Source organism: Buteo buteo, chromosome 19 (assembly GCF_964188355.1).
Source record: "Buteo buteo chromosome 19, bButBut1.hap1.1, whole genome shotgun sequence".
In the NCBI taxonomy this organism is placed as follows: Eukaryota; Metazoa; Chordata; class Aves; order Accipitriformes; family Accipitridae; genus Buteo; species Buteo buteo.
Genome location: NC_134189.1, coordinates 21,772,443 through 21,800,327, shown reverse-complemented (window position 1 = coordinate 21,800,327; position 27,885 = coordinate 21,772,443). Strand labels below are relative to the sequence as shown.

At 43.1% G+C, this 27,885-nt stretch overlaps 1 protein-coding gene across 1 annotated transcript; it reads left to right on the top strand.

Moving 5' to 3' along the window:
- Nucleotides 1-1,905: 1,905 nt before the first annotated feature.
- Nucleotides 1,906-27,885, top strand: LOC142042089 (ovostatin-like). The gene is made up of 35 exons (XM_075051603.1): nt 1,906-2,027; nt 2,555-2,738; nt 3,067-3,223; nt 4,705-4,757; nt 5,663-5,683; nt 6,729-6,897; nt 7,461-7,545; nt 8,360-8,471; nt 8,861-8,975; nt 9,193-9,302; nt 11,016-11,174; nt 11,532-11,759; nt 12,266-12,323; nt 12,825-12,970; nt 14,100-14,249; nt 14,791-14,961; nt 15,266-15,398; nt 16,009-16,105; nt 16,607-16,835; nt 18,095-18,218; nt 18,564-18,682; nt 19,136-19,187; nt 19,975-20,058; nt 20,958-21,134; nt 21,635-21,716; nt 22,181-22,337; nt 22,732-22,806; nt 23,849-24,014; nt 24,286-24,506; nt 25,106-25,321; nt 25,741-25,865; nt 26,198-26,288; nt 26,870-26,938; nt 27,367-27,472; nt 27,824-27,885. The coding sequence occupies exons 1-35, from the start codon at nt 1,906-1,908 to the stop codon at nt 27,883-27,885; spliced, it is 4,425 nt and encodes a 1,474-aa protein (XP_074907704.1).

Here is a 27,885-nt window from a genome sequence, read left to right as displayed (position 1 = left end):
CTAGTGAAGCTCCTGAACTGCAGAAGCTGGCAGAGAACCTCTCTAATAGAAATGGCAGGGAGCTGGGCTTTCAGACCAGAACATTAGACTGTTGACTGTGGTTTAAGCAACCACACCATGCCACAGAGAGACCTCAGGGGGACCACCTGTTGCTGCTGTCCTGTCCCAGTTCCATATGGTTTGATGCTTCTGTGAAAAATTTGAAGGCATAAATGAAGAAAATTTCATAGCTGCCCTATGTGGTAGGTGCTACCGTTCCCTGCATCACACACTAGCAAGAAACAAGAAGAGACAGTCCTACAATGTATCGGAAGATTAAAGCATGCTCTCATGCAGGTACTCTGCATTTGAAGCCATATCTCCCTCGCTTCAGGTCGACAAAATTTAACCATGCTGATAACATAGAGTGGTGGGTTGACCCCAGCCAGCAGCCAAGCACCCACCGTACCTGTCACTCACTTCCCTTTTCCAGGGGATGGGGGGATAGAAGGAAGGTGAAAAGGCTGGTGGGTTGAGGTAAAGACAGTTTAATAAGGAAAGCAAAAAGAGAAGAAAAGTGAAAGAGAAGCAAAAAGAGGAAATTATTCACTCCTTCCCATTGGCAGGCAGATGTCCAGCCACTTACTAAGAAGTAGGGCCTCAGTACAGGTGGCGGTTCCTTCTGAAGACAAACGCCATAACCACAAATGTCCCCCCTCCTCCTCCTTTCCCCCACCTTTTATTGCTGAGCATGATGTCATATGGTCTGGGATATCCCTTTGGTCAGTCTGGGTCAGCTGTCCCAGCTGTGTCCCCTCCCAATCTCTCGCCCACCCCCAGCCTACTGGTTTTCCGATGGGAGGTGGGGGAGATAGGAAGCCTTGGCACTGTGCAAGCACCGTTCAGCAGTAGCCAAGACGCTGGTGAGTTATGAACGCTGTTCTAGCCACAAATGCAAAGTGCAGCAGCATACGGGCTACTATGAAGAAAGTTGACTTCATAACTTCACCCCAGCCAGACCCAGTACCAATGTGAATGGAAAAAAATTAATTACAGTTATCAAACAGCTGCTTTCCAGCATTGCTTTTCTTGTGGGGAGCAGTACACAGAGGGCTTTATTTTCTCTTGAGAGCACAAGAGAACAAAAGAAGGAGGTAATCCTTCTTCATCCTAAAATAAGGTCTTTGGATGAGAGCCGATCCTTTTTCTCCCTAAAAAAAACAATTAGCTTCCACACAGGTGTGAAAACTAGAAACCTGGGGCACTAACAAATTGACATGGACCCACCGACTGGCTAATTTCAAGCTGAAATGAATCAAACTTCAACAACACTTTGAAGCGCTCAATGGCTAAGTCAGAAATAACTAAGACCTTTTAGAAATTTTTCTATTTCTGGCTTCTCTATTATTCCATTTCATCAATATTCAGAATACCTATGAAGCAAGGGAAAAGAGAGGGCAATACATTAACCAGAATCAGGTGTCAAAGGATAGAAAGTTAGTCTACTTCACCCAGACTGTCAATCCAGATGGTAAATTCCAATAATGATGGGGAAAGCCCTCAGATGTTAATCTTGTTTGACAGGCTTATTCTGGTTTAGGGAATTTTGTGCTTTTCTGTGCTGTGCCAAGCCTCACTAAAAAGCAAAGCCCCTCGCCCTGAAAACAAGACCACTAAAGACATTTTGCGCAGACATTCAGAAAACTGCAGTAAAGTGTTACAAGCTGAAGACAGTGGGTGGGTTTAGGTTGCAGTAGGATTAGGGGAGGTTCTTGCAAGCAGTAGGATAGACTGGGATCTCCACCCCCTGCTGCAATTATAAAGGCACTAACATCTAAGGAAGGAGCCAGGGAGGAGTTGAAGGGCCGACTCCTTCCCTCTGGAGCGCTCGGTGAGGAATTTGCAGAGCTGTTAAACTAGTAGGCAATGGATTGTTTCTTGGGAAGAGAGCTTATCTCTTTCTTCTATCTCCCAGTGAGAAAAATGTGGCTGAAGTTTCCTTTGGCTATTCTCCTCCTTCATGTAACAGCTGCAAAGGAACCTGAGCCGTAAGAACTACACTATTATTACTAATAGTATTCATGATAAGGCTTTAAAGACAGTGCTAATTAGTACCACTAATTTTACTTTAAATATTAAATACTGCTGTGATTCATGTTTTATACCTGGAGAGCTAAGTTAAACTGGAATGTGGATGGCAAGTGAATGGTTCTCATTTACTATGAAGCAGACCTTCTGCCTACTGCAGAACTTCCATAGAAGTTGATGTGTGTGTTCAGAAAAGACAATAGCAGTAGTAACAGCAGGTGCTTTGCTAAAAGCAGGTGAGTCCAGGACTCAGATAAAGGGCAAAAGAGCAAGAGCTGGGGGCACTGGCAGAGCTGTTTGGGGAACCCAGGGCTGGGCTAGTTGGGAGCTGCAGGGCAGGACTGAGGGGCATTGGCGGAGTGTCCTATATTTAATCTAAACTAATCAGTGGGACTGAATAATAACAATGCTTTGTATTTGTTTCATCCCGTTGAGGCTGTTTCTCCTTCCTCTATGATGTGATCACTTTGGTGTTTGGATCTCACAGGCAGTATGTCCTGATGGTGCCTGCTGTCCTCCAAACTGACTCGCCAGGTCAGGTTTGTCTGCAGTTCCTTAACCTCAATGAGACAATATCCGTCAGAGTCATCCTAGAACTTCGTACTGTTAACACCACTATTTTTGAGAAAACCATGACAGCAAGCGATGGTCTACAGTGCTTCAACTTCACGGTAAATTAATTTTAATTTATGTCCCACTGGAAAAGGAATGTAAGGATGGACAAGAAAATTAGAGCAGAGAGCACAGGAGAGGAACAAACAAAGGAAGAAATAAGACTTGTTGAAGGAAAAACGAAGCAGAGGAGAGATATGTGCTAACAGACAAGGAGGAATTTTTAATAGACGTAAGAAATAAGAAACATTATGGAAGGCGATGAAGGTGGTAGAAGTGAGATGGGTGTCTGTAGGAGCCCAGGCCACAGGTATAGCTGTTCAACAGGGTCTGGAACAAATTACTTCAAGACTAGCAACCTCCCCTTGTTTTTCTGTTTCCTCACAGGTTCCTCCTGTCAGCTCTGCCCCACTGGCTTTCATCTCCTTCTCTGCCAGGGGTACCACAGTCGGCCTGGAAGAGCGGCGGTCAGTGATGATCTGGAACACAGAGAGCATTGTCTTCGTGCAGACAGACAAACCCATCTACAAACCAGGACAGAGTGGTGAATATCTATTTAGTTTATAACATCTCCCTTAGGAAGCAGTTTCTTCAGACACAATTTCTCTGCCGGGTGTTTTTCAGACTGAGCTACAGTCTAGGCAGTTTCTTCAGAGCTTCTGTTAAAACCATTACAAGTATTTACTGTGGAGCTCCGAGAGTCATCTTCAGGATGGCAGGAGACTGTCATCCCATCGTCTCTATTATTTCCTTTGTCCCTTCCTCCCAGCTGACAGAAGAGGGAAGCTTTTACTGCTGCTGTTTCATTACTGGTGACAGGTCGAGAGAGTGGAAAGAGGTGATTAGATCACTACCGAAGTGCCTGCCATAAAACAATGCTCCCACAGTCTTCTGTCTGTGATGCTGGTCAGCATCAAAGACAGTCTCAAGACCAAGAGTGAAATCCATTATTTTAAAATGAATTATAAGTTTTAAAAGACAAAATAATGCTATTTACCTTCTGGGTTCTGATGGGTTTGAACTTTATATTTTCGTGTTGGTGTTTTTCCTGCACTTATGCTATTCCCCTATCCACACTTCTCATCTGGCCATCGAACAGAGTTCCCATGTATGCAAAGAAACATTTATATAGATCCATTCCTTAATTCACTTCTAGGCCTTAAGGCTTCTAGCACACAGCTAGAACACTGTAGGAAACACTACAAGAATACTTCTCTCCAGAGGCCAGCCAAATAATGTAGCTGTTAAACTGCATCAGCTATAATTTAATTAGGGATGAGTTCTATCTACATAGATACATAGCATGAAGGAAAGCTTACCAATCAGAATTTAGTGCCACAACAGTGTCCACCAAACAGGGCTTGATTATTTGTTAAATGGTTTAGTTTTGAGGTTGGGGAAGTAGTAGACTAAATTAAATGATGAAAAGATAATGCTTTGTAAGGACATTTTTGAAAAATGTTTTTACTCATGCAGTAACTCATTGTTCTCCTTTCAGTTTTTCGCTTGTAAGAAAAAAAAAGAAAGTAAGGCCAAAATCTGTACAAGATGAGAACAAACTGAACTAAGAGGAATTACACTGCATTAGGAAAAAGTGACATTTCACCTAGTTCCAGTAATATTTGGAACTTTCATATGTTCAAAGCAACAAACCATGTTTTAGAGATGGGGAAATGAAAAGGGGCAAATTTGCCTACATCAAGCAGACAGCCACTGAAAGAGTTATGGCTGTCACTTGAGAGTGCCTGACCTGCACAGCAGTTCTTACTCATTCAGTCATCCCTGTTCTCTGAGGTTAATGAAACTTTCATGAAAGAGCGTGAGAACTTGGTGCTGGGGAACAGTCCCCTCAGCAAAGTCTGTGTAGGATTCTTTTACCTTTGGATGCATTTTATTACCGGCATCCTGTGCAAGGGGGACTGTTAGAAGACCCAGTGAAACTGGGAGTACTAATGAAGGCAAAACATCATGGTCAGCCAAACAAACTACAGCTAATGCTAAACACACTGTTCCTTGTCTTTCCAGTGATGTTTCGTGTTGTTGCCCTGGATTTCAATTTTAAACCTGTTCAGGAAATGGTGAGTGACCAGTAATATTCCTCTGTATTTAAAATAGCTGGGAGACAACCTCTTCTCAAATTTTAAATAAACAGTTGCTGTGGATAAAATGAGATATTGCAGAGACTAAATGCCAAAGAATTAACATGATTTCCTAAAGTCATGCTATAATCCACCCTTATGTTAGAGTCACAAGGAAGAGTACGAGTGTGTAGCAGGTTGGATTCCTGACACAACACCTCCTGCTATTGCTGGGAAAGAGGCTCAAAAAACCCTCCACTTTGTTGCTGCAGACATTATTTTAGCTCTGACCAGAAAGCCCACGGTTCAGTCTCCTGCTATTACTGTTCAGCAATTGTTGCTTGCAAAAATTGGTAAGTCATCCACCTGGTACTTTGCCCATTTTAGAAATGGGGAAATGAAAATGAAAGTTGGTACCACAATTGTTTATCTCATCAGAGGCACTCCTTTCATCGCCAGCAAGCTGTCTTCATGCTTATAGTACATAAGCCAAGCGGCAGAAGGGTCTTTACTGGCCTCCTCTCATGTGACTGTAATGCAGAAGACAGCACAGTGTTACCAAAAGAGCTGGTGCTAATAAGCAGAGTGAGGATATAAGATCAAAGAAACCCAAATCACAGTTTATGTGCACCTCTGTAACTCTATTTACTCAGCTGCTCTGGGACTGCACTAAATTCAGTATGATCAGAAACTGCCCCAACATTCTTATTTAATGTCTTCCCTTTATGTAATCTTCTTATTGAAGTAAAACTGCCATTAAACTGATTAAAATAAGAGATGAGGATCTCTGATTGCTGGTATTATTTTAATTATTGGTTATACATTTCTCACAGTCCTGGGGAAAAATAATTCATGTTTGTTCAGCCACCTAATCTCTTATCCCACTTTGTTTTTTCCTCTTTCAGTACCCCTTGATTGCAATTCAGGTAAGAATTTTTTCTCTCTGTACTGTATTACACATCTAAAAATAAAATCTAGGGCATGTGCTTACTTCAGTTTGTATATGTCTACACACAGCCAAATCTTGTTCTTGAGTACACTGGCAGAAATTAATAGAAACTTCATAAAATCCTAGGATGCTGTTTGAGCCTTACTAACATGGAAAGCGTATCTATATTCAATTCAGCAGTCAAAAGTTGTACTGTTCTTATGCCTGCCTTTGAATCCCCTCCACCTCCTCCAGTTTGCTCAACTTATTTGGAGGTATATCTTTTCATAATGCAAGTGCTGCTGAAAACTATGGACAACTCTAGGCCATGGATGCAATTACTAGCTATGTTAGCACTTCTATAGCATTTTGTGGTGATTTTTAAAATAACAATCACAGTCCATGTCTAGATAGCATTCTTGCAAGTTTTCATGTTATACTGTGAAGTCAGGTGACTTTGTTTTGTTTGCAGTGAAATATATAAATTTTGAGCTCTACATGTGTTTTCTGCAGTCAGTACTTTAAATGGTTCAAGGAAATGGTGTGAATGAGTTTTCTTTAGTTTAACTGGTATAACATATACTGTGAGGCAAATGACACCTCAGTGAATGCAGAAGAAATGCTTCCCTCCTTCTTCTGGCAGCTGAAAAAAAGCTGGGATTGCTAAAGGCCAAGATTTGTGTGGGATAAGCTCAGCTGAAGGGGAAGCACGAAGAAGATTTTCTTTCTCACCCCTCTTGACAAAAATAAGAGCAACATATAGCAAGGAGAAAGGAAGAGCAGTATTGTGCAACTTCCCCTCATGACTGAGACCAATACCAAGGCTGGCAGAGGATGCCTAAACCTGAAATCAACAGATGAGAATCTAGCAACATTAATAATCAGAGTACAAAGGCATAATTTATCTCAATGCACTTGCATTAAGCAACTTCTCCAATGAGTTAAAGCAACTTGCCCTATTTTCTTCTTTGTTTCTGGTTTTGTGTGTTAGTAGCAAAAGATTTCCAAGACAAACTGTGAGTACATATTCTTTTTTTCTTCAGGATCCACGGGGCAACAGGATCTTTCAGTGGCAAAACGTGACATCGGAGATGAATATTATCCAGATTGAATTCCCACTAACTGAAGAGCCTATCCTGGGGAACTACAAAATTATTGTAGCAAAGAAATCAGGAGTTAAAACAAATCACTCATTCCTTGTGGAGGAATATGGTAAGTGCTACCCATTGATTTTATTCAGAGTAGAAAACACTATTAGAAATGAACCCCTATCAATCAACCCTTTTGACTGTTAAAACTTTAGACAGCTTCCTAGCAAATACAACTTCAATTAGTTGTCATTAAGAACTGGAGAGGAAAAAAAAAAAAAAGAACAGTAAAAAGCCAAAGAAGAGAAATTAACTATTTTGCACAGATTCAGCCAGGAAAATAATCTCCATAACAAATCAATAAGCAGATTGCAAATTTCACTGTGACAAACTAACCTTCTCCCAGCCACATCCACAAACTTTCTTGGCCAAAGCTCTGCAAGGCATCTAGACATCACAGGATTCACCTCAGAAGTCCTGACTTCTCCTCAAAGCTTTGTAGAAATTCTTTAGTGAGCCTTTGCAGGTCAGGCCACTTCTCAACCATTGTGGCACCCCAGTTCTGAGATCCCATTCCATCTGTGACTAACACTGATGATATAGCCTCATTTTCTCTTTCCTCTCAGCAGGGCCTGCAAATTTACAATGTGCCACTATTGTTTTTTTCCTTTTCATTCTTTGTCCTAGTGCTGCCAAAATTTGATGTCACAGTCACTGCACCAGAAAGCCTTACAGTCCTGGATTCAGTGTTCACAGTGAAAGTCTGTGGAGTGTAAGTACCAGGTGCAGAGTGGTTAGAAAATATGCTGAAGAACAAGAACTTCCTAAGGACTGGGGAAAGAGACAGGGCTTAGAGAAGAGACCAAAATAAATAGGGCCTCAGAAGAGGTTGGTGAGGGTTGACTTGGTGGTTGGAGCTTTCATTTGCTTGTGTACTCATCTCATTTTATTGTATGATTATTCTCTTCCAGCTGGTGTTCGGTGGGTTGAATAAATCTTTTGAGAGGTTGCCTGCTAAAGTAGGATGTGTCCACTCCCAACAACCCACTTCAGAGGGAGACCTTCATAAAACAGAGCACTGTTAAATTCTAGCAGGAGTCTTGGGGTTCCAGCTGACTTTAACTCCCCCTTCAAGCTTAGTCCTTCAGAAGGACCTTGCTTACTCTAACACCAAGATCTTGTAATTTAGAATCCAGGGTTGAAATCCTAGTCCCCTTGAAGATATGAGGAGTTTTGCTTTGATTTCAGTGAGTCTAGAACTCCAGTCTAAACTGAAGAATGGAGACAACGGGCATAATTCGGTGGGTAGCCATGTCTGTCCATCATGCTTATAGAGGTATTTATGTTTATGTTTAAGGTGTGGTTTTTTTGTTCATGAGTTTACGGGTGAAATAGAACTGATTAATATTTCAACTTCTGAGTTATATTATCTTTTTGTAACAGCAGGGGAGTTAGGAAAAAGCCTGTGAAACTATTCCATTCTCTGGCTTCCCAGCTCACTGCTCTTCCTGGATCTATTCCTGCATATATTAGCTTAAGTCAGTTTTTCATGTGTTAGCTCATGGACCTATTTCCTCTTCCCCTAGGTACACCTATGGCCAGCCTGTTGAAGGAAAAGTCCAGCTCAGCGTGTGCAGGGATTTTGATACATATGGGAGGTGCAAGAAAATCCCAGTTTGTCAATCATTTACTAAAGATGTATGATACATAATTAATATTCCTCTTTGTGCTTGTCCTCTCTCCTGTGTTCTTGCTTCTCTCCCTTTGCTCTTCACACTTTTCTTTCTCACTTTGATGCTTCACTTCACTCTACTCATCTATTTGCTTAGATCACTAGCTAGGAACTCAGGCCACTTCATTTCTCTTCTCGCTTTCCTACAGTCCTGAAGGACTGACATGTTCCTTTTTCATGACTCTCAGTTTCCCATGTGAAAAATGTAGACAGTGATGTCTCCATCAGCCTTGTACAAATCATGTTAAAAGGAGTGGGAAAAGACTTCACTCACTAAAGAAGGGTTCCCTGTATTGCCAGCGTCCTTTGAAAGCTGTGATCCTTGGTAAAAGGATTTGTCTTCTTCCCTTTCCAGCTGGAGACAGAGGGCTGCCTCTCCCACGTTTTCAGTTCCAACATCTTTGAGCTAAATCGCATTGGTTACATGAGGAATCTTGATGTGAAAGCCATTGTCACAGAGAAGGGAACAGGTAATCCCTTCTAGACAGTCAGAAACAGCAACAGTGGTGTGGTCAAAAAGGAGAGTAGGAAATATTCAGCCTCTGCCTGCTGAGTACCAGGATGTTTTCCTGAAGAAGAAGATCCATTTTTATAAGCACAGTGACCACCTCCAGGCAAATGTTAATTCTGATGAAGCTATATGCAAGACAAAGAATGTCTTCTCTTGACTCTGGACATGTCTTACAGGCCTGCAACATACAGCTACTCAGTCTATTTCCATAACTCGGGTGATGAGCAGTATACAGTTTGAGAACATGGATCGCCACTACAAAAGAGGAATTCCTTACTTTGGACAGGTAAGCAAGGGCATAGAGAGCTTGTATTGAAGATGACTGACAGGTAATCAGATGACAACAGTGATGGGAACATTTGGGGGACTGTTTGGGGCGAGGGGTGTTCTCCCCAAGCTTCTTTCTTTACATACAGTGCCCTGTTGGTAATTCTGAATACTGAAGAGTATTAGTTTATTCTGAGTTTGATTGTGCCAGAAACACTTTGAATCAAAACAATCCATTGACTAGCATTTTTCTAACTTGCATTTTAAGCTTGATATAAATCACTGCCTCTCCCTTCAGAACTGACAATCATATGCCAGCCAGAGATGAATAAATATACTGGGGGATGAGGGAAGAAAGAGTGAAAGGAAGTAAGGAAAAAATCAAGGAAATAACAATGGTCCCCAAAAGCTTTTTCATTATTTTATGTTTCATGACATAACTCTGTCAGTGGTTTAAAGGGCAGGGATAAATCTCTCTCTTTCCTTCAGTTCACCTTTTTTCATTGAGGAAAGGATAAAGGGATGTCTTATCAGTAGCACTGAAAGGAGAGAAGAGATTGTCTTTCAAGGATTTTTTTTCCCTTCTGGAAGATGTCTGTATAACTTTCTCACCTGGTCCCCACTCCCGCTCCACTGTTCAGACTGCTGTGCACCTTACCACCCCTAACTGGAGGATGGGGGTCAACAGGCTCCCTGGGATGATGTGCCACAGAGAATTCCTCAAACACACACATTCCCACACACGCTTGAGGTTAAACATGCTGGAAGACACGTGGTAGGAGGCTGGGATGTCACATCTCAGAGATAAAGCTGCTGCTGCTGGCTTCAGGCAGCTTCTTTGCTTTCGTGAAAAAAAACCAAACCCTTGAGGGTCGTATCAGGGGAACTATTGCCTGGAAGGCACTGAGACTCATACTTTCTCAAAATGCAGCAGATCCCAGTCCCTGTCCCAGTGCCATCACATGCTGTTCACAGTCCTTCCCTGCACTATGAAACATCTGTTGCTAGCCATATGCTGTATGCCTTCACTCTTGTTGTATTCAGTCCCACTGAAGTCAACACCCACCTGAATACTTTTAGTTCACTATCGTTATTTTTGTTTCAAAGATCATTCATTTGTCTCCATGCTGTTTCTGGACAGTGAGGATAGTCAGTCTCTTAAGCTTATATTTAATATATTACTACTTCTGCCATCTTTTTCTGAAAAAAAACCTCAAAATGAATGCTCAGTTCTAGCAACCTAGAATTTACCTAATGGTGTCTGTTATTTTTTTTTGTTCATTTAACACATAAACAGCAGAGACAGTGGGAACAGATTCAGAAAGCTGTTCAAAACAAAGATCTGGAAGAAAGGCTTTCCAACACTGAAAATGTCAGCAGCAGACTCTCAAGGCTAAAAAGGAAAAAACGGAGGAAAGGAAGTATGTCTTTAAACAAGAAATGTGTAGTCAGAAGGGACTGACCAGGGAAGAGATGAGACATAAGAAGTTCCTGCTCCACAAAAGGATTTTATCAATAATGTGGCAGATGCTGAGGAAGCTCCTGCTCCAAACCTCTTAAGATAGCTGAGATAGCTGCCAGAAAGTGAAGAGGAACATTTCAGCTCTTAAGTATTGCTTTGCAGGGAGAAGAAAAAGCAATTCTGCTGTGTGAAGAGCAAAAGGGTGCAAAACATTAGTATCTACATACAGAAAGATAACATGCTGAATGTGTCTCACATTCTCTTCCACAGATCAAGCTGGTAGACAAAGACAACTCTCCTATTTCCAATGAGGTTATTCAGCTATTTGTCAATAACAAGAACACAGACAACTTCACCACTGATGATAATGGCATTGCAGAGTTTAGCATTGACACGTCGGAAATGTTTGATCCTGAGATTAGTCTGAAAGTGAGTACGAAACAAGGCTGAGTAGAGAGAGAGAGATGGCTGCTCTCAAACTGAACCCAAAAAAGATGGGATGGGGTTTGAATTCTGGTAATAAAAATGTGCTTTCTCTGGTTTATTTCATGTTCTACAGCTCTCAAAAATTACTATAAAAGAAACACCTGAGTTGTTGCAATGCAATGGCTTGCTGCAAGGCTGCAAGACCATTGTGCTGCTTTTTCCTTACCAGTTTGGCTTTAGATGCAATTCTTAAATATGTGCATTGTGTGAACTAATCATTCTGATGTCAGTATGTGATAACGATTTCCCTAGTGACATATGTTTGGTTTCCTTTTCTTCCCCACTCCCTCTCCTGATCAGGCAACTTATAAACCCAGTGACCAGTGCCACTTGGAAGGTTGGATAGAGCCTTCCTACCCTGATGCGTCTCTCTCCATCCAGCGCTTCTACTCCTGGACTAGCAGTTTTGTGAGGATTGAGCCTTTGTGGCAAGAACTGAGCTGTGGGCAGAAGACGATGATCACTGTGCACTATGTCTTGAACACAGAAGGATACAAGAGCATCAAGACCATGAACTTCTACTATGTGGTGAGTGTGGGGTTGTTGCATGGTTTGCTGAAAGGGCTTGACCAGGCAGCTCTCTGGGAGTCCATTCACAGCAGTTCTGGCAGCTTTTGGATTACCAGCCAGCACAATGGGCAACAACCCAAGGACAGAAACAGCACTGACGTGGTTTGGCAAAACTACCTGCTCAGGAAAAATGACCCCGCTTCTGGCCATGTTACTCTATTTCATAGTAAGGAACCACCTTCATAATGTCTCAAGCCAGGGTTCTTGTCCTTTCCCTCCAAGAAACTCTTTGTGGTATTCTCTGCCTCCCCCTTCCCTTCCTTTTCCTTCTGCTTCCAGACCAGTGACAAGGGCCCCAGCAGCAGCAGTGGCAGCATCCAGCATGCCCTAAGGCTGATGTTTTAGCATTTGAAGCCATCTCAATGTACACGTCCTTATTGCCCTGTCATGTATATCGAACTTGATTGCTGCTTCCTCCCTCCAGCCTCTACCAACCCATAAATGTATTGCTCTTCTCTGCACAGGGCATGGCAAAAGGCAAGATTGTCCTTACAGGGGAAATTAAAGTTAATATCCAAGCTGGTAAGTTAAGTTGTCAATCCATGTTTCTGCATTAAAAAAAAAAAAAAGATTGAACTGAGGACCAAGGCAAGACTTCCTAGATGTATACAGCAGTTATTGGGAGGGCTGTACCTCTCTCTGTCCATGCATATGTGCATGGTACTAGCACTACCACTAAGATCACTATAAAGTCAGATTTAGTCCAGCAACTAGTTCATTTGGTATGAGTCAAGAAGTAGTGTCCTGTAAAGATCTTCCCAAAGGATAATGCAGGGAATTCGGAGTGCCTGGCTTAGGGGTTTATCTGAACCTGGCCACATGTTCAAACCCACAATAAATCTGAGAGCATCTGGACCTAAACCCAGGCATGTCACCTCCTGGCAAATCCAGGATTTTTCAGTTTATTGCCTAAGTACAGATTGCTCCCCTGACTGGTGCAGATATATGCCAGTTGAGGATGGTTACTACTACAGCAGATCTTCATGCTTCTCTCCTCATTGGTCCCTTTCTCTCTTCTAACAGACCAAAATGGCACTTTCACCATCCCACTTGTGGTCAGTGAGAAAATGGCTCCAGCCCTTCGCTTGCTGGTATATACCTTACACCCTGCCAAGGAGCTGGTGGCAGACAGTGTCCACTTTCCAGTTGAGAAGTGTTTCAAAAACAAGGTGAGAGGCACTAAGATACAGCAAGTCTTACCTGCTGTCAGATAAATACAAATTCTCTGTGCACACATTCACAACACATTTCCAGTTTTATTTCTTGTTTACCTCCACTTCTCTCAACACTACTCTCTTCATTCCCCTTTCCTCTCTTTGGCCTTATATCTCTCCTCTGCTACCACCTCCTGGCCTTATTGTCAAAAGGTAAATCTTCTTTTAACATTAAAAACTACTTTTCAGGAAACCCACACTACTCCCAGATGGTTCCTGCCTCCCTTGAAGTATACTAGTGCCCCATTTAGTTTAGACTGGAGTTTAGACTAATTTAGTTTAAACTGGAGTCTGGTTTTTTGGATAGTGAAAACACTTTAACCTTATTCCACTTCACTATTTAATCTAATTTTTTTACACTTTTTTGTTGAAAAATGCAATTTGGGTTTACCAGAACTAAATACCTACAGAAAAGAAAGCAAAAATAGCAATCTGGGATTTAAGTTTTCCTTCCATATTTTTTCCACTGGTACATTTTCATTTTTAATTTGTCATTTTGAAATCAGATTTCACCAGTAAGATTTTTCTAATCTTCAGCTCCTAAAAGCTGAAAAGCATGAAACATTAGGAGAAAACAAAACAAGTGAGATTAAACAAAATGTTTCTAGTTACCTGATGTGGTCCTCCCCTCCTATTTTTTCCCTCTTATCTAACACAAATGTGAGATAGATTTTCCTCTGAATAGATTCAAAACAGAATCTGTTTTAAATATTTGCTGAGATGGGCCATGGACCTAATAAAATTATGACTTGCTCACTGTAATGCTTATTACATATAGTCTGTGTCATAATAAGATTTGATTTGATAATAGCAGCAACAGAATCACACTTTATTTTAAATCACTGGAGGTAGGCTTCATTTAAGCTATCACAGGAGTCTAGGTGTGCTTATTGCCTAAGCCCCCATTATAGCAGGGGCCTGCTCAACAGAGGCAGTGGAGACCAGACATCTCTCTCCAGCAGAATATCTGTGCTGTAACAGAACAGCCTTTTACTCTCCTTTTTGCCCTCCATTCACACAAAGATCCAAGGAACCCCCTAGCAGTAGGGATTAACCATACCAACATCTGCCTGATACGTTTCAGGTCCGGTTGCAATTCTCTCGAAAGCAGATGCGCTCAGCTTCCAATGTCACTTTAGTCATTGAGGCTGCTGCCAACTCCTTCTGTGCTGTCAGGGCGGTGGATCAGAGCGTGCTGCTCCTCAGGTCCGAGACGGAGCTGTCTGCAGAAGCGGTAAGCTGCCCAGACAAGTGCTTTGTCTCCTTCCACTGATTCCTCCTCCGCCGTTGCAGTGTCTCTCCACTTCAGTTTGTTAGACTTCCTCTGGTTTTTGCATGTGCTGGTCATAAACCGACTATAATAGGCAATACACAGCTCTTGTTTCTCGGCAGCTGGAAGTCCTCTTTCATGTGGGATTTGGTTTAACCAGTGACTCGTCTCTGGCAGCACGACCCTCTGGCCTGTCAGCCGCTCCGCCTGGTTTTGTGTCACCAGCAAACTTGCTGAGGGTACGCTCTGCCCCGTCATCCAGATCATTAATGAGGATGTTGGGCAGGATTGGACCCAGTATTGACCTCTGAGGCAGAGCACTAGTTACTGCCCTCCAACTGATCGCCACCCTCTGGGTCCGGCCGTTCAGCCAGTTTTCAATCCGGGAAACGGAGCATTGTTTCAAACAGGCCAACATCTCAGCTCTGGAGATTTGCAGCACATGACGGTGTAATCAGAATTGATCTTTAGACACACACATTTTGTGTTTCCTTCCCCCTCCCAGATATACAGCCTGCATCCCCTGCAAGACTTTCAAGGCTACATCTTCAATGGGCTCAATCTAGAAGATGACCCCCAAGACCCCTGTGTCTCATCTGAAAACATCTTTCACAAAGGCTTGTATTACACACCTGTAATGTCTGGATTAGGCCCAGATGTATATCAGTTCCTCAGGGTAAATGTCCTGTACATTACTTAAATCTGTTGAAGTGAGTTTCCTCTTATGTAGCTTTAGATATTGCTGCAAATGACACTGCTAATAAAACTCATACACAACAAAATCTCCTCACGGACATCTATTCTTAATTGATTCTGGTACCTACTGAGATTTTCCAGCATGCACAAAGCTCCCACGAGTCTCTGCATAGATGTCTCCGGGCACCTCTGTGGTGGAAAGGCAGTAATGGGAAAGAGGGAGGAATGGAATAAACCTCAGCTACAGTATGGTTATAGCTAACACCGAAATGTGTTTTTTACAGGACATGGGCATGAAATTTTTTACTAACTCAAAGGTTCGGCAACCAGTTGTGTGTACTAGTGAGACTGTAAGACCGCCACCATATTTCTTGAATGCAGGATTCATGGCTTCTACACACCATGTCAAATCATCAGGTAATATAGGGGACAGGAAAGAGATTTTATTCTTCTCCTTAAATGAAGTGGTATTCATGTGACATGGACATGGACAATACTCATGAGTCACATTGGTATTGATACTGAAGATTGGTCTGGCACAGAATGAGATGGCTTAGGATAACAGCCAATGCCCAAAAAAGCCTTTCAGGTCTACACTTCTGATCCATGTCCACTTTCATGCTGGGAAGTGTTGGCAATCGGTAGAGTGTCACACCAAACTAATACTGCTGACACTGATTCCTTTCTGACCAAAGCTTGTTTGAAAAGACAGTGCTACAGTGTGGACAGCAAACTGATCTAAGAGCCAAGTGACCTGAGTTCTAGCCCTAGGTCTAGTGCTCATATCTGGAGACCAAAGCACTTCAAGTAATGTTTTCTTTCTCTGTGATACCAGGTTACACCTAACTCAGAGATACATTAGTGGCATTAATTAATATCGTGTGGCGTTGCCAATAGTCTCAGTTAGAAAGAAATGGGTAAACACTAATCGTCCTTCATACTGGCCCATGCATATTAAAACCTGTCCTTTCCAGGAGTCTTCATTATATGAACGAAGTTTGACTAAGTTCCCATTATCTCTTACCAGCTGAAGTTGCTAGAGAGGAGCGTGGGAAGAGACTCATCCTTGAGACTATTCGGAAATTCTTCCCTGAAACTTGGATTTGGGATATAGTCCTAATTAAGTGAGTACTGCTTCTTCCCCCTCTTTGCCTTGCTTTTAAGAGTTACTAAATATGTCCCCTGATGTCCTACAAGGTGGCAATTCTTTGCCACCTCTTCTTACCTTTTGGCCCAGAAGACCTAGCTTTTTCAATCATCCCCTGACCACCTGCCCTTCTCTTTTCCATGATAAAATTACCCTCTCCCCAAAGACATCTATTCCCACAATGTGTGTACCATAAGTCATATTCCCTTCCTAGGAAGAGGGACACCTCTATTTAAAATATGGGTCTGCAAAACAAGAATTCTGAGGTTTCTTTCCAAACTCAGGGAAATGGTGGGCAGAACTTTTAAATGGGCTTTTCTCAGAAGATTGGGGTCATAAGTTCCAGGGGGACTTTGATGTGGGATTTCTGCAGACAGAATAGGGGTAGTGCTGATTTTCAAAACCCATTGCCTCTACTGAGAAGCAAGGTATATGAAACTTACCCTTTCTAAACTCATCCTTTACCCATTCCTATCAGCTCTACTGGAAAAGCCAGTATTTCATACACCATCCCTGACACCATCACCGACTGGAAGGCCAGTGCCTTCTGTGTGGAACAGTTGGTTGGATTTGGAATGTCTGTGCCTGCCACCCTGACAGCCTTCCAGCCTTTCTTTGTGGACTTGACCTTGCCATACTCTATCATCCGAGGAGAAGATTTCCTGCTGAAAGCCAATGTCTTCAACTACCTTGGCCACTGCATTAAGGTGGGTACTTCTGCCCACATTCTTAGACCTCACCCCATCTCCAAAAAAGCTGCAGCAAAATTGTTGGTGTGGATGATTGGATCTGTCCCTGCTCATTCTATCTGAGGATAGGTTATACTGACTGGATTTGTCCTCCTAAACCAATACAAAGCAGAGGGAGATCTGTGCGAACTGTAGCTAGTATGGGTGAATAAGCAACTGGCTCAAGATCCATAGAGGAAGGAAACAAGTGCAGAGTATTCACAGTGATACAAGCCATTGATGGTTTTAGTGGCGTCTTTTCTTTAGGGATAGATGTGAAAGTGTGAAGAAGTCAAGGGCTTGTGCTTGCCAAACAGAAGGAAGTGGGAAGAGCAAGAAGTGGAGAGCAGACAAACCCTTCTTCTCTGGGGTGAAAGTTCCCAAAAGTACCAAAACAGGGAGCACAACAGTCTAGTACTTGCCCTACAGAGTATCTGTCCAGCTAGAGGCTCTATCGCTCCCAGGCACTGGGGGACTGTACTCTCAATAGTCAGTACTTTCTGGGCAAAATGGCTCCAGACCGCAGCTGCACTGCACCTCTGCATGGTGGGAGCTTACACATGGTTTAAAGGATACTTAAAGAAAGAAAAACAAGGATCTTCTGTTTGGCTTCTTGTTTCTTATGCTATATCTAGCAATCCTGAAAAAAAGAGGCAGGTGTAGAGTCTAGATTTGTTCTGCTTGATTTAAATGCTGAAAATCAGCTCTCCAGTCTCACAAGGAGATCACCACCAAAGGAAGAAAAATCAAGACACAATTTAGGAATGTTTTTTTCCAAACTCTGTTAACAGTTTGACCTAACAAAACAAAAAGGCCTAGGGTTTTAAGATCCCAGAAAAAAAGATCTCTGTTATTGAGGCTTTTGTCTCTTAACCTTGTTTTTCAAGTGTTCCTACAACAACAGAGCAAACATGCATCAGTGGTTTCCTTTGCAAGTTAGTTCAAAGCCATTAGCACCAGGTCAGCTGAAGATAACTCAATATCCTGATCAGGAATCAGATGTATGCGTAGGATATTTAACATCTCAATGGAGAATGTCATGAGAAGCAAGAGGGAATACTGTTAAGGTTACCTCTGAGAGCTGATTCATCTAACAACATCATCCCAGGCCTTAAATCTGCTCTACGCTATTAACACTGGACATAAACAGAGACTATCTCACCCCCCTCTAACAATAAAGCACCATTTGCCTATGGTACAAAATCTTCACCCTATCACACTTCTCTTTCTGTTCTCAGATCAACGTTTCACTGTCAGATTCCCTTGATTATCAGGCCAAACTCATCTCTCCAGAGGATGATGTATGTGTATGTGCCAAAGAAAGAAAGACCTATGTCTGGAATATTTTCCCCAAAGAAATTGGTAAGTGCCTTTGAATCCAAGTGATCTTCTGCCCTGAGATTGATACTAATCAATTCATACCTCACCTGGAAAACCTAATCCTCTTCCAACCTGGAGAACTTGGTCTACCACTGGTCTTTCCATCTGTGTGGGCCAAAGAGCTCCTCCACAACTGCAGTGTGGTTATCATTCCCACTTTCAGAGATCAATTGTCTTCCCATATGTCTCACCTAGAGTGACTGACCATTCATTATGTTGCACTACTTAAAATCTGTAGATATTCATTATCAGATGAAATTTCTTACTTTAGCTATCATTCTGCATGATAGAGGTCCATTTTTTTCTCCTTTTCTGCTACTATTTAAGGTAACGTAGTATTCAGCATTACTGCAGAGACCAAGGATGATGACGCTTGTGGAGACAAAGCACCCAGGAACATCAGTATTGACTACAGGGACACCCAGATCAGAACACTCTTGGTTGAGGTACTGCTGACAGCTCTTACTCTTTGCCCTGTACTCCCTTCCATGAGGAAAGAAAAACGCAGCAAAAGTACCAAAAGCAAGTAAAAGTTTTTCAGGTTCCCTAAAGAACTCCTGGTTTGGCTCCACCTTCATCTGGCTGGGACAGGGCTTGGCTGTTCAATCTAAGACCAAGTCCCCTCCCACCCGATGTCCTCTTCCATGAGGATCAGTGGGTGTTGGTAAGTGCACGTCTCCCTCATGCAGACGAGAAACTGGGAAGGAGGGATTCCATCTGATGGGAACTCCCTCTTAGTAGCAGCCACATTAAGTATGAACCTGTAAACTGTTGCTTCAATCCAGCTGCCTTATGACACGGGAGGATGGGGCAGGGGGGTGGCTCTTCTGTAATTGCACTTCTTCTGCATGCTTTGTTCTCATCCACTGCACGTGTCTCTTCTTCCCATCGCCATGCAGCCTGAAGGCATCAGAAGGGAAAAGACCCAAAACTCCCTAATCTGCACAAAAGGTAAGGGTCTTATATACTGCTGTCCTGAGAGGAACTGAAAAGAAGGTTGGAGTTTGCACTTTTTCCTGCACTGCTCATTGAAACTGTCCCTCCCCTTTTCTCCAGAGTTGCCCAAATGGCAGCTAGTGTGTTACAGTTCAATTCCCTGCTATGAAGTTCCTGTGTGATCTGGTGCACGTCACTTAGGCAGTGTCTGTGCTGCTGTCAACAGTGCTCAGATGCTGAAGGAAGACTGCTATGAAGCAATCAAAGGGACATGACCTTCTTGTGCAAAATCTGTCCTGCGTTTCAGGCACTCATGTTGACTCCTGTCCTCTGTTCCAAGGATAACACCAGCTTGCAGCTTTCCACTTGCAGTGGGAATGGGAGAAGGAATGTAATGTTCCCTTCCACACCGTCTCAGTGCTGACAGCAGTTTCCAAGGTTTCCTAGAAGCTCTGCCTAAAAGAGGCACAAAAGCAGCCCTGACCCTCACCAACCAGCTCTCCCCACTGTCTCACTGAAGAAATCCCCAAGGTTCACAGACACTGTAGGCACCAGCCTTACCCTGTTCAACTGATTTCTGTTGAGCAATGACAGTTACTGCACCATTTGGTCTGTTTTTTCACAATTTTGATTTTGTTGTGCCCCCTTCTCTCTTGACGTTCTTGGTGACAGCTGTGAGTTTCTGCCCATTGCTGTCTCTCGTGCAATTTTGCACTGTGCAATTTCTACCAGGAGCATTTCACTGCTATAACCAGTGTTCCTATACAAATGACCACAACACACTTAATATTTTTCTTCACAGATGATCTGGTTAGTCGAGATGTTGCTCTAGATCTACCTACAACTGTGGTGGAAGGATCAGCCAGAGCTTCCTTTTCTGTTGTTGGTAAATATATAATTAATAAGACATAAAAAGAAAGAAAATGTAAAAATATAAAATGAAAGCTTTTTCAGGATTCAGAATGTGAGTTTCCATTGCTTGTGTGGGGAAGTTTTGCGCAGAGACTAATTCTCATATTGTCCAGCAATGTTCTTTGCTGCATCAGAAAATTGAAGTTTAAATATTGGTCACATCCATCCTCACTTTTCTGTTTAACCTTATTGCATTTGAATGTTTTGCCCTGAAGTAGCACAGTTCTCACTTACGACCTCAGCCAGACTCAAGCCAGTAAGGCTTTTTTCCACTCACCTAGCTGCAAATTAGAGATGCTAGTGGAAACTTTTCAGTCTTTTCCTGAAAAGGACCTGGACTTGGTTACAAGACTCACTAGTCATAAAATCTTTGCTTTGTAATGATGGTGATTTCAGCTCATTCCAAAAATCCCTTGCTGGGTCTGTGCTATCTTTCCTAAAAATAACAATTTAGAGGTGGTGTATGATACATCTGCATAACCAATGTCTCTTTTCAGCATTAGTTGTTAATTCTGCAATACAGGGTTCACTGTAGCTCCCTGGGCTGGTCCCCTTCCCTCCTCTGGAAACAGAAGTTTCCTGCAAGTTCTTCTTTTCATTTCTAATAAGTAGTATCTGCTTGAAGTGGCACTAAAATAGGTAGTGTTTCTGGTATGGGCAATTTAGACTAAGTAAGGAGAGGCAGGGAAGGGATTTCTTTGTTGACTGCAAAGCAGAACAGAACAAAACACTTGGCACTGAGAGCTTCATGCTTGTTGGAAAGGCTTGCGACCTCGGCTAGGCTTTCCATGACTCTGCCTACAAAACAGAAATTACGGTTTATTTCAGTGGCCATGAGTTGTGCTAATCCCCCCGGCATCTCTTCTTCCCCAGGTGACATCATGGGCACTGCCATGCAGAACCTGCACCAGCTCCTGCAGATGCCATTCGGCTGTGGAGAGCAGAACATGGTCCTGTTTGCACCCAACATCTACGTCCTGGACTATCTGAACAAGACAGGGCAGCTGAGCGAGGAGGTCAAATCCAAGGCCATTGGATACTTAGTGAGCGGTGAGAGCTTTCAGCTTCCCTTGCCATGTGTGCTGAAATTCCCATGGAGGCCCCGTGAGCAGAAGCAGCAGCACGGCTATCCCAGCAGTACGGCACAGCTCAGTGACCCCAGGGTCTGCCCTGATCAAGACATTTGTTATCTTTTTACTTTATCTTCTTTCTTTCCTTAACCTATGTTGCTGAGACTCAACTGTCATGTTTCCTCTGAAGTTCTGTCTTTCAGTCCCTTTCTCCTTTTCCACTTGGGCACAGCATGTATCCTAATCCCGTTAGCTTGGTTGGAGCACAGAGCTGATAGAGCTCTGCCTATTCTGTGACTTAGTGTTTCTGCAGGACGACATGTCCTGTGTTTCCAAGCTCCCTCAGGTCTCCCCTGCTGCTTGATAGATATACATTGCCTTTCCACTCTTTCCCACTGTGGTTTCAGATAAATCTGATAGCAAACAGAATAAGGTTTTAGTTTTAAATTAGGGAACAGTTCCTCTTCCATGTTTTTGCAGGCTACCAGAAGCAGCTGTCATACAAACATCCCGATGGGTCCTACAGCATCTTTGGCACCAGAGATAAAGAAGGGAACACCTGGTGAGTGACTGGGAGCAGAAAGGGCTCACAGATGAATTTGCATTGAACTCACATGATGCAGGTAAGAGGCATCTCAGATGTACAGAGCTGGCTAGGACTGGGACTCTGTAAGTACTAAGAAAAACGACTCTCCTCCCCCTGCCAGGCGGGGTGTGAAGAGAGAAGGTGATCCCTAAAGACCCGGCTGACTTTTTGATTCACACTTCTGCTGTCTCCCATGAAACCCAATGCACTGCAGTGCTCTGTAGCCAGGATCAGCCCCACAGTGCCCTGGACACTTTTCCTGTGTCCCATCTAGCTATATTCCTTTAACTCCCCTCTCCTGGAGGAGCACACAAGAAGAAAGCAAGCCATCAATATGTTGGCTGTAACTCTTCATCCTTATGCATAGCATGAATGGGAGGGATGACTTTTTCTGTTCCTGCTTTCAATGCTCATCTCACAGCTTCATCTTTCCCTTGCAGGCTCACTGCCTTTGTGTACAAATCATTTGCACAAGCTAGTCACTTCATCTATATTGATGACAATGTCCAGGCTCAAACCCTGATGTGGCTGGCAAGCAAACAGAAGCCAGATGGCTGTTTCCAAAGTGTTGGGACACTCTTCAACAATGCTTTGAAGGTGGTAGAGAATTACTTCTTGGTCAAATTTCTTTTCATTAAGAACATGCTTTCCCATTACTGTCAAAAACTGTACTCCAGATGCCTGTCCTCTGCCAAGGACTAACTCTCCACACCTTACAATGACTATTTTCAGCTCAGTCAGCTTCCCCACACTGTACTTTACATCTTACGAGCACCTGAGGTAGGGTTACAGGACCTTGTATCCTTGAAGGAGTGATGTTTTTTGAGGTGATAGCAATAGGCTTCTTTTGATTTAAGAGCTATTTAAGAGCTATGTGTATGCTCTCCTTCCTTTTGGACTGCCTCCAGAACTGGTCACAGTCTCCCAGCTGGGATATGGCAATTTATATTTAAAGACTTCTTACCCATGGCATTCTCCATGTCCTTTTCAGGGAGGAGTAGATGACGAGCTGTCACTTTCTGCCTACATCACCATTGCCATGCTAGAAGCTCGGCACTCCAGCTCGGTAAGGAGACCCTCAGCTGCTGGTATTCAGCTGGAATTGGTCCCCAGTTGGTGACTTGGCTCCAGTGTCTGCTACAAATTGTCTAGGTAGTAACGAGAGAGAAAGAGAGGGAGAGAGAGCTCCCAGGGAACATGACCCTGCTCTGTATCTGCACTAGTTGCTGTGATTGATAGAGAAGTTCCCCATTTCTGTACCTCTTAAACCACCAGTGTTCAAGTAGAAATTGTACAGACCTCACTGGGATTAGATCTTCTATTTGAGACACCCAAGACTTTTAGTGACAGATTTTAGTTTCTGATAAGAAAACTTGACAGGTAGTAACCCCCACACTATGGCTTAGCCTCAAACATGGCTCACTCAAGAAAGTAAGTTGTTGCAGGTAAATCCATAAAGTCTACAAATGGAACTAAAAGCTATGTTGGAAAAACAAAGGTCCATCCGAGTGAAAAGCCAATCTGTCCTTTTTAAAAAGTGGCTAGTACAAAGAAGGCAATAGAGGAGATGTTAGACTTCAACATATGAGTTTCTCTGCCTACCATTTGACATATCCTTTCTGAGGACCTTCCTGATTAGTGCATTAGTGAGGACACAGAGTCAAACTGTGAACATTTTTTTACTTGGTAAACCTAGTACAACACCACAGAATTAAATTAAAATTACACCAGAGTCACTGATGATAGAGATTACTAGGTTGGAGTTGTTCTAGAAAACAGACTTTTGACTATGGAAGTGTAGTGTGAATTTATTATCATGGAGGTAAGCAGAAGGAATTAGCTGTGAAATAAACAAAACAGCCTTCTGTTTATAGACTGATGTCTTCAAGAACACACTGGAAAACTACTTGATTTGTCTGATGTTTCCTCTGAACTCCCTCCTTAAAGAATTCTGTATTCTCTCTCTCCACTATATGAACTGAAGTCCCATTCTCATTGCTTTGGTAGTGACAGGATGAAGAACAGGTTTAAAGGAAATAAATGTTTGGCCAGGTGAAGACTACTGTCCTTAATTAGACCCATGTTTGTTTTTTTTTCTTTTTTTAAAGTATCCTGTAGTGCGAAATGCCTTTTTTTGTCTGGAGACTGCATCTGAGAAGAATATCAGTGATGTTTACACTCAGGCACTCATGGCCTATGCTTTCTGCTTAGCTGGCAAGGCAGAAAAATGTGAATCATCCCTTAGAAACTTACAGAAATCAGCAAAGGACGTTGGTGAGTTTCAGCCATTTGGGGAATTTGGGAAGTGGGAAGAGGGAACAGATCTTACTGATGGTACGCGGTCCAACCTTGACAATATTGAGAGTACAGGCACATGAACCAACCTCCACAAATAATCTATGGAGTTAATACACAGCACATCTGTTGCTCTGTAGAGAGTACTTGTGAGAAAGAGGCCAGGACACATTACGTCTCTGAGGCATTATATAGCAGTGACACCCATAACCCATTTTGGTTGCTCCTCACCCTCTTTCTGTTTATTCAGGTGGCTCACAGCACTGGGAGCAGGAGGGGAGGTCTCCATCAGAAAAATCTCCCTCCTTCCTTGACCATGCCCCATCAGCTGAAGTTGAGATCACCAGTTACGTGCTGTTGGCATTGCTCTATAAACCCAACCGGAATCAAGAGGATCTCACAAAGGCCTCAGGAATTGTGCAGTGGATCATCAGGCAGCAGAATCCCTATGGAGGTTTCTCTTCCACCCAGGTGCCAAAACTCCCTTCCACTCCCCAGTCAGTGCTAGGAATTGGGGCACTGGTTCAGGGTCTCAGTGGGCCTTTGACTACCTAGTCTCATTTCTCTTTTGTATCTGCTATCTCAAACACACACAGACCAAGCCTTTCTCTTAGAGACAGTGAAATACTTTTCTTTTCCCCTCTTCTTCTTAACTTTGGAAAAGTTAAAGCCATATGAGACTAATTTTACTAGCAACAAATACAGATACTTGTGTCAGGGACAAGCCTAGAAAACACCGAGTCACAGGTGTTATATGACCAAGAAGTGCTCTGCAGTTCCATAAAAAACACATGCTTCACCACTATGAAAAACTCTAGAAGTGTGCTCTAGTGCTCAGATTTTATGTTCTGAGATTTTCATATGAGTAGAGAGATTTCTTTCACCCTAAAACTTACATGCCAGAATGAAATGGCTCCTCATATATGGGAACTCTGGAATTATACACAAATTCAGCGTTTCTTTAGCCAGGATGAAGCAACTGTGCTTCATATTGGAACCATCACTTTGATCTGCTCTGCACTGGTCATGCTGTGTAGCTAATTGTCTTTTATTATTTTCTTTTCCTTCAGGACACAGTCATTGCTCTTCAAGCCCTCGCTGCTTATGGTGAGGCCACCTACAACTCTATTACACAAAATGTAGTCAAAATCACTTCCAAAAAGCCTTTTGAGAAGGTATTTATTGTCAACAATGTGAACAGGCTCCTGCTGCAACAGACTCCCCTTCCTGAGGTACCTGGGCAATACAGCCTAACAGTGAATGGCAGTGGGTGCGTACTTATGCAGGTAAGTGTCTGCTCTCCTCTTCATTGGGTCTCACATTCTGCATACAATACAGCCGTGGTTTTGACGATTCTCTATCCGACTTCTTTTTGTTTTTCCTAATTATTTGATTTCCCTGAACTATTTAAGCACTCTTTTCCCCATCCCACGTTCTGACTCCTGTGGAGTCACAGCATGGGAAAAAAGAGTCCATTCTGATCAGCAGCTGGTTTCTCTCTGGGAGGTGACTCTGGGTACAAGCACCTTCACTGTTAAAGAGCAGAAGTCATCTGATGTGTCCGTCATTGATGTAAGCAAGGATCCTCCACATAAAACCAAGAGCAATACTGCCAGGAAACTTCACCAAGTCTGACACTTGTTTTTTGGAATGCAAAAAAAACCCTTTGGCATGCTTGAACAAAAGGGTTTTCTTCCTCTTCCAGACAGCACTAAGATACAACATTCACCTTACAGAGGGGGCCTTTGGATTTTCGCTCTCAATACAGACATCAAATGCTTCCTGCCCATCAGATCGACCAGCAAAATTTGATCTTGTCCTCATAAGCAGGTAACGTGCCATCAACAAACCAGATGCACAGATGACAAGACATGCAGGGAAGATGATTGCTTTGTGTGTTCAGTTCTGCTTATAAAGTCAAGAAACATGAGCTGATCAATGTGTTGATGATATCCCAAAAGACTTCGTGACAGTAACTGAAGGTGGTAGCACATACTTGGCCCCTTCATGCTAGGGGCCTCCCCAGTGTCTCCCATCTGAGCCAGTCAGATGGGAGATGTGATTCACGCCAACGTCCCCATGCTGTATGAGGCCAGGAGCAAAGAGTTGAGGTTTGCTTCCCCAAGCTTGCTCCAGACTGACAGGGGCCTCTGTCGTTTCAGTTACACAGGGAAGCGCAGCAGCTCCAACATGGTCATTATTGATGTGAAGATGCTCTCTGGCTTTGTTCCTGTTAAGCCTTCCCTGGATAAGGTAAACTATAGGAGCAAGATTAAACGAGTCACCCCAGGGACAAAGGAGAAGACTGGTCACGATGAAAACAGAGGCTCGGTTAAGCATCATTCACCCACAAACCCTGCAAGGTGTTTGCATGGTTGCACTGTTCTCATTACTGGGTGGAGGGAATGGCCCGCGGGAAGCTGCGAGCGCACAGACCTTCCCACATCAAAAACTAGGAAGGGTTCCCGCTGAGCCTGACCAGCTGGCAGCTGCAACTGGGAGCTGGCACTGCCTGGGTAGGGAATGGATGGGAAATCTGCCAGACTAGTTCTGAAAACTATACAACACCGGAGTCAGACAGCGTTCCCCAAATGAACCGCAGTGCCTCTTCTGCGCTTGGGAAGTACTCGTACCCCCTACTAAGTCAGGCGGCAGGTTTTGCTCGGTCCTCTCCATCTATTCAGCAACAGTTGGACTCTAAGAATCAGCTGCCAGCCCTTGATACCTGGCTAGGAACGGAATGAATGCCACAGCCATGCAGTGGAAGGGTCTGAGGTAGCACTTGTTTTTTAATGGTTTATAAATATATTTATCTCCATTTCCTTGTTTTAAAGCTCATTGACAGTCATAGAGTGATGCAAGTAGAAAACAAGAAAAACCACGTTCTCCTATATTTGGAAAATGTAAGTTCTGATCACTGTCTATTTGATTTTCACAAAGGATGCAAACAGCATATAGTAGATGCACCTGCAGTGTGGTACATAATGTTCATGTCTGAAATGGGAGGGGTTGGAATACCAGACTTTTTCATCCTGACCACTGGGACATCCTGGAGAATTAAGCTCAGTCCTTTGGGACACTTTTCCCCTCTCTGGCAATAGGATGTGTAATAACTGCAGAATCAGGTAATACAAGCAGGATAGGAAACGTACAACTCTTCAGTTTCACTTTGGACTGTCCAAACATATTTCAGATAACGGATGTCCCACATCTGTATGTGTGCCCTCAGTGGGATTTGGAATATACAGCCTATCAGTTACCACCCTGGTCTGCTCCAGATGGTGTTGGACAAATAGAAAGACTCATGTGATCCCTGTCCCTCCATTCCCAGATCTCGCAGAAGAAAAGGGAAGAAATCACTTTCTCAGTTGAGCAAGACTTTGTAGTGACCCATCCCAAGCCAGCTCCTGTGCAAATCTATGATTATTATGAAACAGGTAGGTCTGATTTTAACCAGTATGAAGCTTAGGAGAGGGACAGGGACGGCAGAAACACTGTGTGCATTAAGGAAGACCCAGAACCAGCCCTCCTGGGACCAGCACTCCTCTGAACTCTATCAGGATCTGGATCTAGTGCCAGGGGAGAGACTTATTTCACTTCAGTGAGCTTGGTCTCATGCCCAAGGTGACAAGTGGGCATGACTAGAAAGTTACAAAAATGCATGTGCCAGAATGAAGGAGATTTCAAGGATCTCCAGCTTAAGCGTGCATAGAGTATATCCACCTGCAGGGAAAGGCACAGGAATTAGTCTCCAGGCTAATGGGAACATTTCTTTCCTTCTGCTCCAGAAGAGTATGCTGTTGGTCAGTATACGTCACCTTGCAAAGAGGCGGCTGCAGAAATGGACTAA